General features: G+C 36.5%; 2 protein-coding genes across 4 annotated transcripts in view; one reads left to right on the top strand and one right to left on the bottom strand.

Moving 5' to 3' along the window:
- The window catches only part of LOC107685658 (arf-GAP with SH3 domain, ANK repeat and PH domain-containing protein 2-like), a 37,451-nt gene extending 27,588 nt beyond the window's left edge, over nucleotides 1–9,863 (top strand). For 2 of the 3 annotated variants that reach the window (XM_016482324.1, XM_016482321.1), the window contains 12 exons: nucleotides 122–308; nucleotides 1,178–1,263; nucleotides 1,369–1,484; nucleotides 1,823–1,890; nucleotides 3,246–3,353; nucleotides 3,505–3,751; nucleotides 3,839–4,021; nucleotides 4,385–4,448; nucleotides 5,333–5,394; nucleotides 5,505–5,695; nucleotides 6,408–6,530; nucleotides 8,163–9,863. In XM_016482324.1, coding sequence (XP_016337810.1) covers nucleotides 122–308; nucleotides 1,178–1,263; nucleotides 1,369–1,484; nucleotides 1,823–1,890; nucleotides 3,246–3,353; nucleotides 3,505–3,751; nucleotides 3,839–4,021; nucleotides 4,385–4,448; nucleotides 5,333–5,394; nucleotides 5,505–5,695; nucleotides 6,408–6,530; nucleotides 8,163–8,237 — 1,510 coding nt within the window. In that variant the 3' untranslated portion in view covers nucleotides 8,238–9,863. The remainder of the gene's footprint in view (nucleotides 1–121; nucleotides 309–1,177; nucleotides 1,264–1,368; nucleotides 1,485–1,822; nucleotides 1,891–3,245; nucleotides 3,354–3,504; nucleotides 3,752–3,838; nucleotides 4,022–4,384; nucleotides 4,449–5,332; nucleotides 5,395–5,504; nucleotides 5,696–6,407; nucleotides 6,531–8,162) is intronic. The other variant, XM_016482323.1, reaches the window with a different exon arrangement.
- A 1,186-nt stretch (nucleotides 9,864–11,049) lies between these two features.
- LOC107685657 (CMP-N-acetylneuraminate-beta-galactosamide-alpha-2,3-sialyltransferase 2-like) overlaps nucleotides 11,050–15,836 on the bottom strand; it is a 23,898-nt gene continuing 19,111 nt past the window's right edge. The window contains exons 3-7 of the mRNA XM_016482320.1: nucleotides 13,090–13,277; nucleotides 12,455–12,634; nucleotides 12,309–12,354; nucleotides 12,104–12,223; nucleotides 11,050–12,024 (exon numbers count right to left, since the gene is read on the bottom strand). Coding sequence (XP_016337806.1) covers nucleotides 11,851–12,024; nucleotides 12,104–12,223; nucleotides 12,309–12,354; nucleotides 12,455–12,634; nucleotides 13,090–13,277 — 708 coding nt within the window. The 3' untranslated portion in view covers nucleotides 11,050–11,850. The remainder of the gene's footprint in view (nucleotides 12,025–12,103; nucleotides 12,224–12,308; nucleotides 12,355–12,454; nucleotides 12,635–13,089; nucleotides 13,278–15,836) is intronic.

Below are 15,836 nucleotides of genomic sequence, written 5' to 3'. Positions count from 1 at the left end.
TTTAGTCTTTGCAACTTCAGGGATCTTATCTATTCACAAACAGCTTGTAACACTCCAAAGAGAAAGGAAAACTTGAAATCGCATCATATGACCCCTTTAAAATAGTTGGTGTTATTTGCAGGGCCATACGTAAGGACTTCATACTCTCAAAGTATATGGAATGGCAGTTTGCACAACATAGTGGCGGCTCAACGGAAACAAAACGCAAATATCTGCAGGACGCTGTGCGCAGTCGGGATGTTTTTAGCCTCTTGCAGTTCTACGCTGAGAGAATGGACTTCAGCCTGCCACTGCCATGCCCCTTACAGGTTAGTGTGGAGGAAATTTTATTTTCTGTATTATTTGCTTCACTGTACTAAAGAGTGTTCTTTACACTGTCTCTGAGTGCTTCAGTATGCTTGAGTTTTTGATGAGCTGAGACATAACAGGGAATCTATTTGATGTGTGTGTGTGCAAGAAAAGTGTGAGACAAATGTTATTTTAGTTTTTTAGACTTCCTGGCTACTTAGAAATTGATTTGCATTAAATTCTGACATAGTTGGGCACCTTAAATGGACATATATGTTGAATATGCATTATGATTGGATGAGATCAAAGCATCCGCATTTGATGAAGGTATAAATGTTGAGTTTGGGTGTTGCCTCTTGGTCACACTCTGCAGCCAATCTGTATGACTGTTGACCTTTCTTGCAAGAAAATAAATCGTCAAAAGACTTTTGTCTCATACCTTTATTGAAATTGCCACAACAGTCAGCAAAACATGTTATACTTAAATTTGCTGCTTAAAAGGATATTCCACTTAAAAATTATCATCTGTCATCATTTAATGTACTCAGTACCGTTCCAAACCTGTATGACGAAAATATTTTGAAGAATGTTGGTAACCAAACAGTTCTGTTCCCATTGACTTCCATTGTATTTTCGTCCATACAAGGGAAGTCAATGGGAACCGAAACTGTTTAATTACTAACATTCTTCAAAATATCTTCTTTTACATTCCTCAAAAGAAAGAAAGTCATTCACGGTTGGAACGACATGAGAGTGAGTAAACGATGACAGAATTTTAATTTTTAGGTGGACTATCCCATACATGTGGACAGTACATAAATATTATACCTACTTGTATATCTCAGGTCTTCTCTTTCTATTAACTTAATTGCATATTTTGTTTTGATAGGAAAAGGGGGAAACTGCACTACACCTAGCCGTCCTGTTGTCTGACAGGACATCGCTCCATGTGGCTGACTTCCTGTTCCACAACTGGTCAGTTAGAAATAATGGCATTGTTTTTCTGAAAGTGGCCTTGAACAGATTCAGATATGGATTATCTTCATCATAACTGCCTTTCCTTCTTGTCTTCCCTTTCAGTAATAATCTGGATGCTCAGACTGTGAAGGGGAACACTGCTTTGCATTACTGCTGTCAGCACAACAAAACCGAGTGCCTTAAACTTCTGCTCAGAGCCAAGGCCAACACACATATCAGTGAGTGAGACCCTCAAATCCTAAAACCACAAAGGCATTTTTGCATTGAGCTGTTTCATGCTCGATAATGTGTTTGTTTGTTTATTTATTAGTCCAGTTCATAATTTTAAGTGGTCTCTGTTGTAATAGGAAAAGGTTTTGAACATCAAAAATTTTACACACTTCAGCTTTAATATTTATTGATGATATATAGGGTTTTTTCAGCATCATATCAGTCATTGTTAAAGGAATGAGGCTCATCGTGTTCTTCTGATGGCTGGTTTGGCTGTTGGCTCATTCGTCAGGAGTTAATTACAGAGCAGGATGATCGTTGTGCTGATGATAATGTTCTGTGATAGAGAATGATAATGGAGAGACGGGGCTGGACATGGCTCGCAGACTGAAGCACATGCTGTGTGAGGAGCTGGTGAGTCAAATAGCTTTTCAGCAGTAACTTGTTAAAGCAAGTCTTTATTAATAAGATATTCATGTGGGTGTAACCTGTATATTTCACCTTTATTGAATCAAATGTTCAAAAGTGCTGTACACTTCAGTTATCATGGTCATGGTCTTTTCTATAAGCTGGGTTCCCACACCTTTTGGCCAATGTATTTCAATAGCTTTTCAGACGCTTGTGATTAATGGATCAGGATTTCTTTTAAAGTCATTCACAAAGTGATAGCATGACTGAAATATTGTAATATTTTTCATGACATTTCCAGGGCTGGAAATCACAATGGAAAGTAATAAATGTTTAATATAACAATATGAAAAAGCTAATATAGCTAGAAAAATGTATTTCAAAACCATACACTACTATTCAAAACTTGTCTATAAGATTTTTTTATGTTTTTGAAAGTTTCTTAGGCTCATCAAGGCTGCATTTATTACAGTAAAACAGTAATATTGTGAAATATTATTAAAAATTGAAAAAACTGCTCTATTTATATTTATAATATATTTATTATTATTCCTGTGACGGCAAAGCTGAGTTTTCAGCAGTCATTATTCTAGTTTTCAGTGTCACATGATCATTCTGATATGCTGATTGGATTCTCAAGAAACATTTCTTAATTTTATCAGTGCTGAAAACAGTTGTTCTTGTTATTTTCAAGATTCTTTGATAAATAGAAAGTTTAAAAAACAGCATATATTTAATATAGAAATATTTTTGTATGTCTTTACTGTCACTTTTTATTTTAATGTATCCTTGCTGTATAAAGTATCCATTTCTTTAGAAAACAAAACAACAAAACTTACTGACCCCAAACTTTTGGTCAGTAGTGTACATAATATAATTTTTCAATATATATATATATATATTTTTGTAGATATACTCTAAAATTGCTGGTTATGAGTACTTGTGTAACGCTTGCAAGCAATCCACTGTAATCAGTCTGTTGAATTTAATATCCTGTGTGATTCATTGGTCTGCAGGGTTACCCGCTAATAACTATTTCCAAAGGGACACAGAGCTGCCTTACTGAACGGAGAGGCTGATTTGAGCATTCATAGAGTATCGCATTTAAATCTCAACTAATTTTTTTGGCTTAGAGACATTTGTATATTAAAAGATTGATTGTTTAAACATAAGGTTTAGGTAATTAGTAATTGTTTAAACATTCCAAGGAATGTTAATTGACATAGAAATTAAAAATACCTCCGCAATCTCTACAAACTGATATTTAAAAATATATTTACAAACACCTAGACAAGTCATGGAAAGTAATCGGTCAAAAAGTGATTGATCCACATGTCAGCGTAATGATGTGTCGTGTTCAGATCCACCAATCACAGAACAACCAGTTCAACATGCATGTGCACGTGGAGTATGAGTGGAAACTCCGGCAAGATGACCTTTACGAGAGTGATGACGACCTAGATGACAAGGTAACAACATAAGAAGACTACACCTCCCATAACTTAATAGAACAGACTTGTACAGTATATAGTGCTAATAAAGCATAATACAAAAGACATTATATTTGTGTATCATGCAATTGATTATCCGGTGTTTAACAGTGATGGTCCATATTTGTAGATGGGCCCAGTGAAGAAGGAGCGCTTAGGAAGGCCATTCAGCTTGTATCACAGTAGCTCCGCCTCTCACGGTGGAGGAGGAAGTAGCGGAGGGGGGCTGTTCAATGTGGGTCGGAGGCTGGCAATGGCCCGGGGAGAAAACCGGAGGGATGTGTACGACAGTCCCAACTCTCAGACACGCAGCCTCGACAGTCCCCCTCCGCCACCCCCTTCATCGCCCGCACCGCCACTGCCACCTCGAGTCAGAGGTGGGAAACTTCTCTTCTCTTCTCTTCTCTTCTCTTCTCTTCTCTTCTCTTCTACAGTCTTGTTTACTCTCCTCATGTCCTTTCCAGCTCCAAACATCCCCCCTCCTCCCCCTCCTATGAGCTCACCTGATGACTGGACGTCCCATGAAGTGAGCAGCAGTAAGAAACGAACCCCTCCTCCCCCTCTCGTCATCCGACACAAGCGCACCTACTCTGAGCCTGCCCCTCAGGTGCCCCCCAGCCCCCACTCTACACGGCAGGGACCAACAGGTACGTGACAAACCTGGAATGATGCATATTAGATGGTCCCCATATTTGTAAAAACCTGGAAATATCCGGGAATTTAAAAATCCTACAAAAGGCCTAGAATTCCTTACAATAATGGAAAAGTCATCGACATGATGAATATAGTGAATATAGTTTTTACTATAAGAAAGTGAGTATACAGTATTTTCTGCTTATGTTAAGCTACTATAAAGTTAGTTTAAAAGAAATAAATGAATTGGAATGCATCTATATTTTTTGAAAAGTCATGTAATTTCACTGGTCAATAGGTGTGAGATCCCTGCATACATAATTTATGGTCATGTTTACAAGTTATATAAATATGTTTTCTTTCTTTCTTGTGTACAGATTATGGAGTACCTGCAGGTGCGAGAAGCTTCGGTGGTCCAGACTCACCTTTCCAGAAGTGTGTGTAAGTGCTGTGCACTGCTGGAACTCCCCCCACCCCCATAAAAAAAACAACAACAACAGTATGTTTTACATTAAAGCAGGCAAATAATCATTTAGCTGATTAAAGGTACTTAAGAAACTGCCAAATGTGAGTAAAAATTGGCTTTGGCAAGTAAAGGAACAGAATTACTTAGCAAAATTACTTACTTGACAGGTAAGTTACCTACTCAAGAACCTACTGTGCTACACTGTCATGATTACACTGTTTATATACAATACAGTACAATGCAATACAGAATATTGTGTTGTTAAACATTTAAAAATAAAGTCTCTTATGCTGGCTGCATGTAATTTTTTTGATTACCAATACACTAAAACAATATTTTAATAAACATAAAAATATTATTACAACTTAAATATTTTTTTTTTTTTTCATTTAATATATTTTAAAATTTAATTTATTCCTGTGATGGCAAAGCAGAATTTTCAGCAGCCATTACTTCAGTCTTCATTGTGGCATGATCCTTCAGAAATCATTCTAATATGCTGATTTGGTGCTTAAGAAACATTTCTTATTATCAATGTCGAAAACAAATTGTGCTGCGTAATATTTTTGTGGAAAGAGTGACTTTTTTGTTGAATAGAAAGTTCAAAAGAACAGCATTTTAAAAACAGAAATATTTTGTAACATGGTCTTTACTCTCACTTTTGAAAAATTGCTATAAACATCATCATTAAATGTATAATCAGATATATACAAACCACCTACTCAAGAACCTACTGCGCTACACTGTCATGATTACACTTTTACAATAAACTACATTGTTTATATACAATACAGTACAATGCAATACAGAATATTGTGTTGTTAGTAACACATACTGATTGTAAGACTTTCTATTTCAGCTCAGGGTCTCCCAAATACACCACGTCCACTCTCAACTCCTTATCTGAGCTACCAGAACGAGGTATATAACTATAACTGTCCAGTTATCTTTCCACAATATTGGTTTCAGTTAAGTTGTTTTGCTTATCACGGCTTAAACACATATGTTTATGTGTCTGTAATCTCTCTCAGCAGGCTTTCGAGCAGATGGGGAGAGCAGCTCGTCTCACTTTCTGTACCAAACCCCACAGCCCATCAGCAGTGGCGGGCAGCACACCCCGGCCCTGTCCCCCACCTCCCCGCGCTCCTTCAGCCTGGAGGCTAACGGCAGCTCCTCTTCCTCCTGCCACACTGCTCCTCACCCACTGCCCAGAAAAACCCTGGTGAGAACAGCATGCACTGGAGAGATGAGTATCATATTGCTCACATGTTGTTCTTTCATAGCTAAGGAGTTTTAATGTTCTCAGTTTCATTAGTCTTTTTTGTCCCAGATGTTTCTTCTGAAGTTCCTAAAGGAGAAATGAAATAAATATATCTACTTCACTTGGGTCTTTTTTCTTAGAAGAAAATCTAAGCAGGAACCTTAAGAAAAAAATCTCATTTAATTTGGATCAGTCCAATTTTTTAATGTTTTTGTCATGCTCACCAAGGCTGCATTTATTGGATCAAAAATGCAGTAAACACAGTAACATTGTGAAATATTATTGTTTTATCAGCTACATTTTTTAGCACCCAATACTCAGTTTTTATTGTCACATGATCCTTTAGAAATCATTGTGTTTTGCTTCTAACTTCACCTTCACCAGCTGTTTTGCATCAATCAGTCTACCGGCACCAAACTGGCTTAAACCAGCCTGTATCCACATGGGAATTAGTGCTGGTCTGAGCTGGTTTTTTCTGCAGGGTCTGGAGGAATGCTATTTTACTTTATTTGTCTTTGGCTTTTGGAAAGACAAAGAGTGATGCAGACATTCCTTGACATGTTCCTCATACGTGCGATTTCCCATCAACAAATTATTTTAAAAGAAAATCAATATTGGCTAGAAGCCACATGGTACAGTTTTTGCAACTTCTTGTTATTGTTTTTGTGTTCAGATGAAGTCGAAGCTGAAGCGTGTTAAAGCCATGTATGACTGTGTGGCAGATCATCACGATGAGCTCAGCTTTAATGAGGGTGAGGTTCTGGTGGTACTCGGAGAGGAGGATGCTGATTGGTGGGTGAGTATAAGAATGAAAGGACAATTAATTTGAGATAAATTACAAAGAGAGATGCATGAAACTAGCACAACTATGTAGGAAATTCATTTCCTGGGACAAAGGTCAGTTGTACAGTTTAGTAGCCATTATACAAAAACATTTTCAGAATGATGAGGTTGACCAATCAGTATAAAACATTCCAGAGAGCAATGTAAAAATGGAATTATTAAGTCATGACGTCAGTTTTGAGGCCAATGTGGACAGCTTATTCGCCATGGGTCCCCTTCGGAATGTCTGATATGTTTTTAGTATTGGATCTATGAAGAAAAAAAAGCTCTGTGGGTAAACTTCTTATTAGAAACGGTTTTAAATCCATTGTGTGCTTTTTAAATGTAAATTGCTAAAAAATCCTAAGGATCAGTGTAATATTAGTATTACATACTATTATAGTATTTATTAATATTTTAATTCTTATATTTTCATTTTAATTTTAGCTTAAATGTTAGTAATTTTGTTATCTGCTTTTGTCATTTTTATTAGATGTAGTCAATAAATATGTATATATTGCTTTAATTTATGAATTAAATTTATAAATTATTCATTTGTTTTAGCACTTCAACTTTAGAATTTATTTATTTTCATTCTGTTCTCTATTTTAAAATTTTTTTAAATGTAATATTTAGATTTTATTTTATTTTATATAAGGTTTATTTAAATAAATCAAAAAAGATAACAGTGAAGTTTTAAGAACGTAACAATGTGTTTTGTTTTTTTTAAACAGGAGTTTTAAAATTCACTTTTGAGTGACTGTAATTTATGTTGTAGAACATATCATATATATGTAAATCTCTCCAGTAAACCCCATTTTTTTACTATTTTAATTACACATAAAACCAAAATCAATATAAAAAAAAACAAAACAGGAAAATCCTGAAAAATCCATGGCATAAAACTGCTTATTCTCATTTGGGTTTGAGGACTAAAAACTGAACAGCTCTATTGTGCTTCCTTGTTTTACACACCAGTAAATATAGTACATTTTTCATTTTTTATTTCACACTTTATTTCCAGTTGTCTTCTGCTCTTTGAAGTATTGTTGGCATAAATGACTCAAATTCCTTGTTCCGCTTAAAGATGGTTTTGATGAGGAAGCTGCAGGGTTCTTGTTAGCCTTTGACAGACTCATGCTGTGTGTGCAGACGAGTCCTACAATCCCATGGGAGCAGCTACATAAATAACTGATCAGAGCAAAGCTCTCAGGGTCCATGTTTTATTCTGCTCTGCTTCCATATCTGAGTCAGAGAGCTGCCCATACGTCTCCAGCGGACTTGCCTAATATCCTGCAGGTTCTTCTACAGGAAAAATAGCCTCTGGATGGCCCATCAAAAGAATACATTTCATGTAGATTCATAGAGAGACACTTGGCATGCAGGAAAGAGCTTTTAAAATGAAATGGATCCTGTTTTGCATCTTACTTTAAACATCCTCACACGTCCCACATCTTTTGTGTTCGCCTCATTCCCTTTTCATTAAAGACTCACAGCCCTTGTTCATAACATTACTTCCTTTATAATTTCCACCCCTTCATTTAATTGAATTTAACATCCTTCCTTCCGATGACTTTAACCAGAGCCAGTAATATCTCCCTTTCAGCACGGCTACGTCGAGGGACAGCCAGACAGAATGGGCTTATTTCCAGCATCGTTTGTCTCTATGGTTGCTGAATGAAGCTGGCCAACGGAGCTGAAATCATAGCACGGTCTACTCTACTGCCAAAGCACCCTGGGAAATGAGGGGCTTGAAGTCTACCCACAGAACCATCGGTAATGAAGAATCAGCATAACAAAGCAGCACTCACAGGCCCGTCTGCAGCGCCAAGAGAGATGGGATATGTGGAACACGTTGTGCTGTGCACAAAACTTCTCATATTTTGTGGTTCTACAGGCCCCTCAGATATGAGAATCATGCCCTCCTATCCATCCACAGACCAGCCTAGCCGAACGCTCATAGAGTAAAATCTATCATCCTGTGCGCTCCTAAAAATGCTCCAAAAGCACACACAGCATGAACTGCATGTCATGTTACACTGAACTGAACTCAAATGTGAGGAATCATATATGCCAGATCACAGAATCGTATTGAAAAAGTATAATGCTGAGAGTGTGCTGCTATTCAAAAAATGGAGAACAGCTTTAAAGCACAATCCTTTGCAACAGGGTAACTGTGTGAAAACGTAATTCATTCAGAAAGCAAATCAAGAACAAACAAATGAATTATGAATATTGTGTGTTTGGGTGAATACACATCCAGGTCATATTTCGCCTACTTTTTAAAGAACAAAAATGTATTTTTTTTTTTTGTACCAAGAATTTTTTTTTTCAACATTTAAGCACATTTCCCTCCAAAATCTCAGTTTTTAAAAAAATTATATTCTAAGTTTGAAATCTTATTTCCATTTACTGTATTAAACACTGTAAACAGTATTTTTTTAAAGCAGGGAAAATACTATCATAATGCTGGTATACAAGTATAAATACTTTAAAACTTAATATTTTTTGCATTAAAGTGATTAGAATGAGATTGTTTCACATTACAGCAACAATTTGGGAAGAAAGGTGCTTTAAAAATATATAAAAGTTGTAATAAAACTGTAATAGTCCTGAAACATTTCTTTTCTTTATGCTAAACAAAAGACATGGACATGTTTGAGAACAGGAGATTGTGAGATTTATGTGACCCATTTATTGTTCTATTGTTTCCATAACTTCAGATGAAATAATCACTGAATAAATGGTTAAGTGGTTTATTGAGAACAGACCACAGATTAATCACAGGTTCACACAAAACATCATGAACATAGAAGCTTACAAAGATGTGCACACACCACGCAATTTGGCCATTACAATGGGATCGAACCATCACATTCAGCTGGACAGTCTTTGAATATGAGCTAACTCCTTAAAGTGCTTCGAGAGTCGAGAACTACTTGTGGCAGAAGACAATTTTTTTAAATCATGTCACACCCAGGGAATATTAAATCTGCGGTCACATGTTGAATCTGACTTGTAAACAAAACCATAAAAAGTCATTTGGCCACAGCTTTTCTTGACATTACCGCTCAATATCTTGGACTCCTCCTAAATAATCTTTCCAGCAGGGAGGTGGAATAAATATTCAATTTTAATTGGTGAGATGTTTCTCTACTTGCATTAGAGGACCTTATATAAATATAAACCGTCATGCATTAAAAGTTGAAATTGTGGTTTTTACTTGTTAAAGAACCTGATCGGAAAACTAGTGCATTGTGAGATATTTATGTATTGTGTAACTCATTAAAAAATAGGCTTGTATGTTTTTCTGTATTTTTTATTTATGCGGCAATATCAAATATTTTTTATTTTTAATACGGTCCTGGATGCCCTAAACTGTGACTTTTGAATTAAATTAATTTTTTTATTGTTTATGCTTTGCTTCTGTTTCTAAATATATTGTTAAAACACACTTCAATGTCTGTTTCTTTCTAAATTTTGTCCAAACTATAATTCTTCAATGATGATGGCTTGATTTGAGTCTTCATAATATCTCTTCTCCACACAAACTCTGTAAACCATGAAAGCCACTGATTGACATGAAGCAAAGAATGCAAAGCCAAAATACATTCGAGAACAAAGTCACAGAACAAATGACAGCTTGATAACAGTTGGCAACAAACATTGAAATTTCAGCTCAAGTTTCAATCAAAAGGGGGGAAAAAACACATAACATCTACCACTTGTAATTTCAACTATAAAAAAACAGAGCTCGATTGTAATTCAGGAAAAGAATGATAATGGTTCAAAGATGTATGATATGAAATACAGCATGTTCTCTATCCAGAACTGTTAATCACAAGACGGGTTGTTTAACGAGTGCACCGGGTCATTTCAACACCACTGAGATGGTCTCTATGGACGGCTTTGGTCTAAAGGTTTATAATGATATTAAACATGCAACACAAAAACAACGCTCCCACAGCAAACAACACACTCTCAACTAGAATCTAGAATGTGTTTTCTCAGCTCTATGTGACAAATACATCTCCCAGCAAGTGTTTTGAGTATATTTAGCTGATTTCAATGCCAGGATGGTTAAATTAGGACAGAACTTTGAGGTGAGAAAAGTCCTTCAAAAATCAACACAGGAAATGTGTGGTTCTCATTTCCTGTGTTGAACAATGTAAGTGCATCTCTGTAATTGTCTGAGGTGAAATCTAAAACAATTGTGAAAGTCTTAATATGCTATTTAAACTAATTTATGACTTTTAAAAACATATTTATTGCTTATTTGCTATTTTAAAACCTTATAATCCACAAACTCATCTAAAAAGCTTTAATGCACTGCAGGTTGAAGTTAAAAGTCAACATGAAATTTAAACTAACCTTGTGTACTTTAGTTCACCCAAAAATGAAATTACTGTCATCAATTTCTCACCCTCATGCCATTCCAAACCTGTATGACTTTAAAAATATAAAGTCAATGGGGTCCAATGTTGTTTGAAGCCCAATGTTCTCCAAAATATCTTCTTTTGTGTTGCAAAGAAGAAAGAAGACTATCCCTTTAATACTGGACTCATATTGCATGATATATCATTGCATGTTATCTCAAAGAAAATTGTCTTCATAATCTTTCAGCAAGACTTTCCTTTCGGCTGATGTCAAACTCTCCAACCAAGCACCAGATGGTCTCATCTGGTATTTAACACCAACTTTTCATGATCCAATCAACTACCAATGATAAAAACCAAGCCCCACCCCTTTTCTTATAAAATATTCTGTTGCACTAAAAAAAAACAGCTTTGTGTTGACTTTAAGGCTTTAACGCCCTGAAAACTACCTGCAAGCGAGTGCCGCTGATGATCAACATCTTTCTTGCAGTGTAGACAGCTTTTTTGATTATACATGAAACTAGTTTTGTCATGTTGCAAACTTGCAGTGCAGAAACTGTGAGAGGCTAGACAGAACAGTTGCAATAAGAAAGAAGTACACAAGGAGGCTCAGATCAAGCTGTTTTGCTTACTTTTCGTCTTCTTCAAAATTTCAATGCCCGACTTGGGAGGAAGGCAACATCTGTCTTTTTCTTCAGGCACGTAGCAAGTAAAATGCTGTGAGAGAACAGGAGGAGTTCATTTGGTCTTAGGACTAGAGCTTGATGTTTGTGGGTTTGGTTCAGTGCAGTTCACAGTGGTCAATTAATGGTACGGCGGATCACAGATCTGTGTCTCTTTGGCTTCCATACAGCTGCTGTGCATCCTGGCCCTGCATTTGCATGGCTTTGAGCTGTACCAAATCAATAAAGGCCACAATTACAGGCTCATCTGTAGTTTGATTTTGCCCTCTTTGTTGAGCCTCTGAATGATCTCAGTCTCGAAATCTGCGTTATGGACGCCCGTCTTTCGAAAGGCGCCGGCATATCTGTTGTACTCCCAATAGTGGTGCCAGTTTCCTTGCTTGTCTGCCCCATATCCAAACACTGACACCTGTTGAGATTGAACATCATAACTGAAAATAGTCTAGTGACGCAGAAATGATTATCTTGGCTGTAAATCAAGTACAAACCTCATCACAGAGATGCAGAGCAAACATAATGGCTACTATCCCGGTGGAAGGGTACCTTCCATGACGCTCTGTCCATTTGTCATGTGTGTACTTAAAGAAGGCTGGATTTACAACTATCACCTGGACGGGACACATGGGAGGATGAGTTAGGCTTAACAGATGATGCATTTATGGATTTACAAGCTTTAGCATGATTTACACTGACCTTGTCTTTGTCAGCTTCCACAAGATTTTTCACTCTCATGTACGTCCTGTTTGGGATATATAAACAGTTTTAGTGAAGAAAAACAATTTTGGAGTGATTTTGCTTAAAATCTATGTTGCACAATTTTCAGAGCGATTTTGACATACATTTTGATCTCTCCTGTGGAAAGAGCGCTGGATAACCACTGCATGTCTTTCAGTTTGAAGGGAAGAAGGACGAGATGGACACCAGGTCTCAGATCGATCGCACTCTCTGGGTACATGAAGTGGTGGGTGGTTCGGTTACCAACATCCTCTTCAAAACCCACAGTCACGGCCTTATTCATTCTGTGGGACGTTCCAGTCGAAATGCATTAGTAAAAAAACTCACTTGCACTTATCGGTTGTTTCTCCCCCCAAAAAAAAAAAAAAAAATTTTCATTAATTTGTTCATGTTTCACTCTCAGATACTTTTAAAGTCAACATGAATCAGTATTAACATTTTAATTACTTCCTGTTTTTTTTTTAATTTTTTTTTTTTTAAGTGAAACGGTACTTTTTTAAACAAACACAAAAAAATATATTTAAAAAAAATGTCTCAGTGTTGTTTTGTCCATACAGTGAAAGTCATTGGGGTCCAAGGATGTTTTGGACCCCTTTGACTTTCATTGTATGGACAAAAAGATATCTTTCAAATATGTATCAAAATATTTTTTTGTGCGGTGTAATTGCTGAATTTTAATTTTGGGGGGAATTATCTTATTAGAAGTTTAGACCAAACATACAAAGAGCATAAAACACACCTAATAACAACTGAGTGGGAATCTATCAAGGCTCCGTATTTGGACCTCAACAGATTCCCTGAGTTTCCAACAACTGCACACTTCTGGCACTGGTTCTGCCGTGGCATTTCGTCCTCAGGTGGAGGGGAAATTATCTTAAACATCTTCTGGGTGACGTCCTTGATCATTCCATCAGATGACTGCAAAGACTATACAAAACAATATCATAAATAAAACTCATAAAGCTAACCTCCAAATTTCAATCTACTAATCTTTACATCTTTAATGTTAAAAGGGAAGATATTTTGGCTATCCCAACTATTCCAATCTTATTGTACATGCAGAAAATAGTAGGGGTGGGAGGAAAAAACAATGATTCTGCAATGCATCGCGATTCTCTCTTCAACAATTCTGAATCTTCTAAATTTTCAGAATCGATTCTGAGCTCATTTTTTCCCACATATGTGGTATGGCACTTGTATACACTAGAGACCGTTTGCTGCCAATAACACAAACACACACACACACACAAAATATCAAATAAGTATAAAAACTTGCATAAAGTTTCATGGTTGAAGTGAGAGAATCGTGCAACTTGCTTGACAAAAGTAGCCTACTTATATAAGTAATTTAATTGAATGAAAATGCACATATAAATTGTGAGGTGCCTAAAGATTCCCACCCCTAAAATGTAACCTTCCAGTTGACTTGCCACATCTCTTCCATTTGTTTTATTAATGAAAGATATTGAAAGTAAATTCATTATATCTTTACAAATACTTTGCTTTGAAAGTACCCAGTAGTCACACAGTGAGAAAAAAATCCTGTATAGAAAAAAAGATGCATCTAGATGTGTAGATAATCATTTTATCATCGCATCGCAGCCCTCTGAATCGTAATCGAATCAAAGGCACCTAGAGATTTCACTACCTGAAAATACTGCCCAACGTTTCTGTGCAATGTGAAAATTCAAGACACTTGAGGAACACCAATGTCAAGCTTATCCGAGTGTGTTCTCATAGCCTGCAAAAGCCTGAAAGCCTTTAATTAGGCTAAATTAAACCTTACTGAAACACATGGCTGGGCCGAAGGGCCTATTTCTGCCCTTGTTCCCCTGGGATAATTACTTTTTTGTTTAAGAAAACCAGATAATGACTGCAGCTCTGGGGATCCACCGCCATTGCATTAATGATGTTTGGCAAACAGACACGAATGAATACACCAGCTGTTGTCTTTCCCTGATGTGTCCATGTGCCAGAAAGGGGAAATGATATCTACAGCTATGATGATATGACTTTAGAGGCATGCCTGAGAATCCCAAGAGCTATTCTGTCTCTTAGAGAGGCAAATGGCTGTCTATAGACTATAAAATTAATCTAGGAACAAATCCAACATTAGCTGTCCCACTCATTGGAGAAACTGGAAAACTAAATGACATATTTTGAGATTTTTGTCCAATGATCATGTATTTATCTGATCATCAGTTGATATAATATTATATATTTATAGTATTAATATAAATATTTAACATTAATGTTGCTCCTGTTGCTCAGTGGTAGAGCATTGCGTTAGCAGCGCAAAAGGTCGTGGGTTCAATTCCCAGGGAACACACATACTGGTAAAAAATGTATAGCCTGAATGCACTGTAAGTCGCTTTGGATAAAAGCGTCTGCTAAATGCATTATTTATTTAATTTAAATTTATATATTCACTGGTCAAAAGGGTGGTCAAAAACTGGTCAAATATGTATATAAATGAGTCAACACTACATACAATGTCAAATACACTGCATTAATTTTAAATATATAAAATGCAATTAATTAAATACTTTTATATTTACATTTATATACATTTAAATTACTTATAAATAAATATTTTCTCAAATTTAAGAGTAAAGCGATTAACAAAAGAGCATGATTGTTCATGAGTAGGTTCTGCAGTATTATAGTCAGTTCTATCACTGCTCAACTCCCAAGTCAGTCGAGACATAGGTCAGCTGCCACATCAGTACCATTTTGGTGAGAAAATGCAAAAACAAAACTACTTCACAATGACTACTGATATTGGAAATCAGGATATGGTCTAATAGTAGCTGGCCACAGCACTGCAATTTCTTCATTATGGGTTAGAGCTAGGGATGCGCTGATCCGATATTCATATCGGGTATCGGCTCCGATAGTGCCATTTTTCTCGGATCGGGTATCGGTCAGAGAGGGCCGATCCAAATCCGAGATTTTTTTTTTTTTCCCCGATTGTGCGAATTATTCTGTGTTACTTCTGAAGCCATACGATAGCTTAATGTGAGCTACATATGAATATTTAAGTCCTTACATTAAAGTTCACACAAACTCTTTTCTCCGCTGTGGCTGTCAGTCATTCGTTCAGCCTTTAAACCCTGGTCGCGTTCGGTTACAGCAGTCAGCTCAGTAAAGCTCTCTCCAAGATCATTCTGTGTTCCCATTATACTTGATTTGTAAATACATGTCTATGATTTTGCAAAAAGGACTTTATCTTCTTGCTGGAGTTTAATGTTGTTTTGTTACTTGCTACCGGGTGTCTGTGAGAACAAAACAAAACATTGTTTTTAATGTGCACAGTAACTGAAATTTAAAACTGTTAAAAGAAAGGCTCAATAACTGTTGCACAGAAATAATATACTACGCATCATTTCTCTTCCCTTTGTGCTTTGCAGTTTTTAACACGAAGCGTGTACAATGTGCGCATCCGGTGTGCAGACTGTGACGCCAGGTTGCTTCAGGCTTCAAGCG

The sequence above is a fragment of the Sinocyclocheilus anshuiensis genome, unplaced genomic scaffold (assembly GCF_001515605.1).
Source record: "Sinocyclocheilus anshuiensis isolate Anshui unplaced genomic scaffold, SAMN03320099.WGS_v1.1 scaffold257, whole genome shotgun sequence".
In the NCBI taxonomy this organism is placed as follows: domain Eukaryota; kingdom Metazoa; phylum Chordata; class Actinopteri; order Cypriniformes; family Cyprinidae; genus Sinocyclocheilus; species Sinocyclocheilus anshuiensis.
This window is presented reverse-complemented; position numbering and strand designations above follow the sequence as displayed.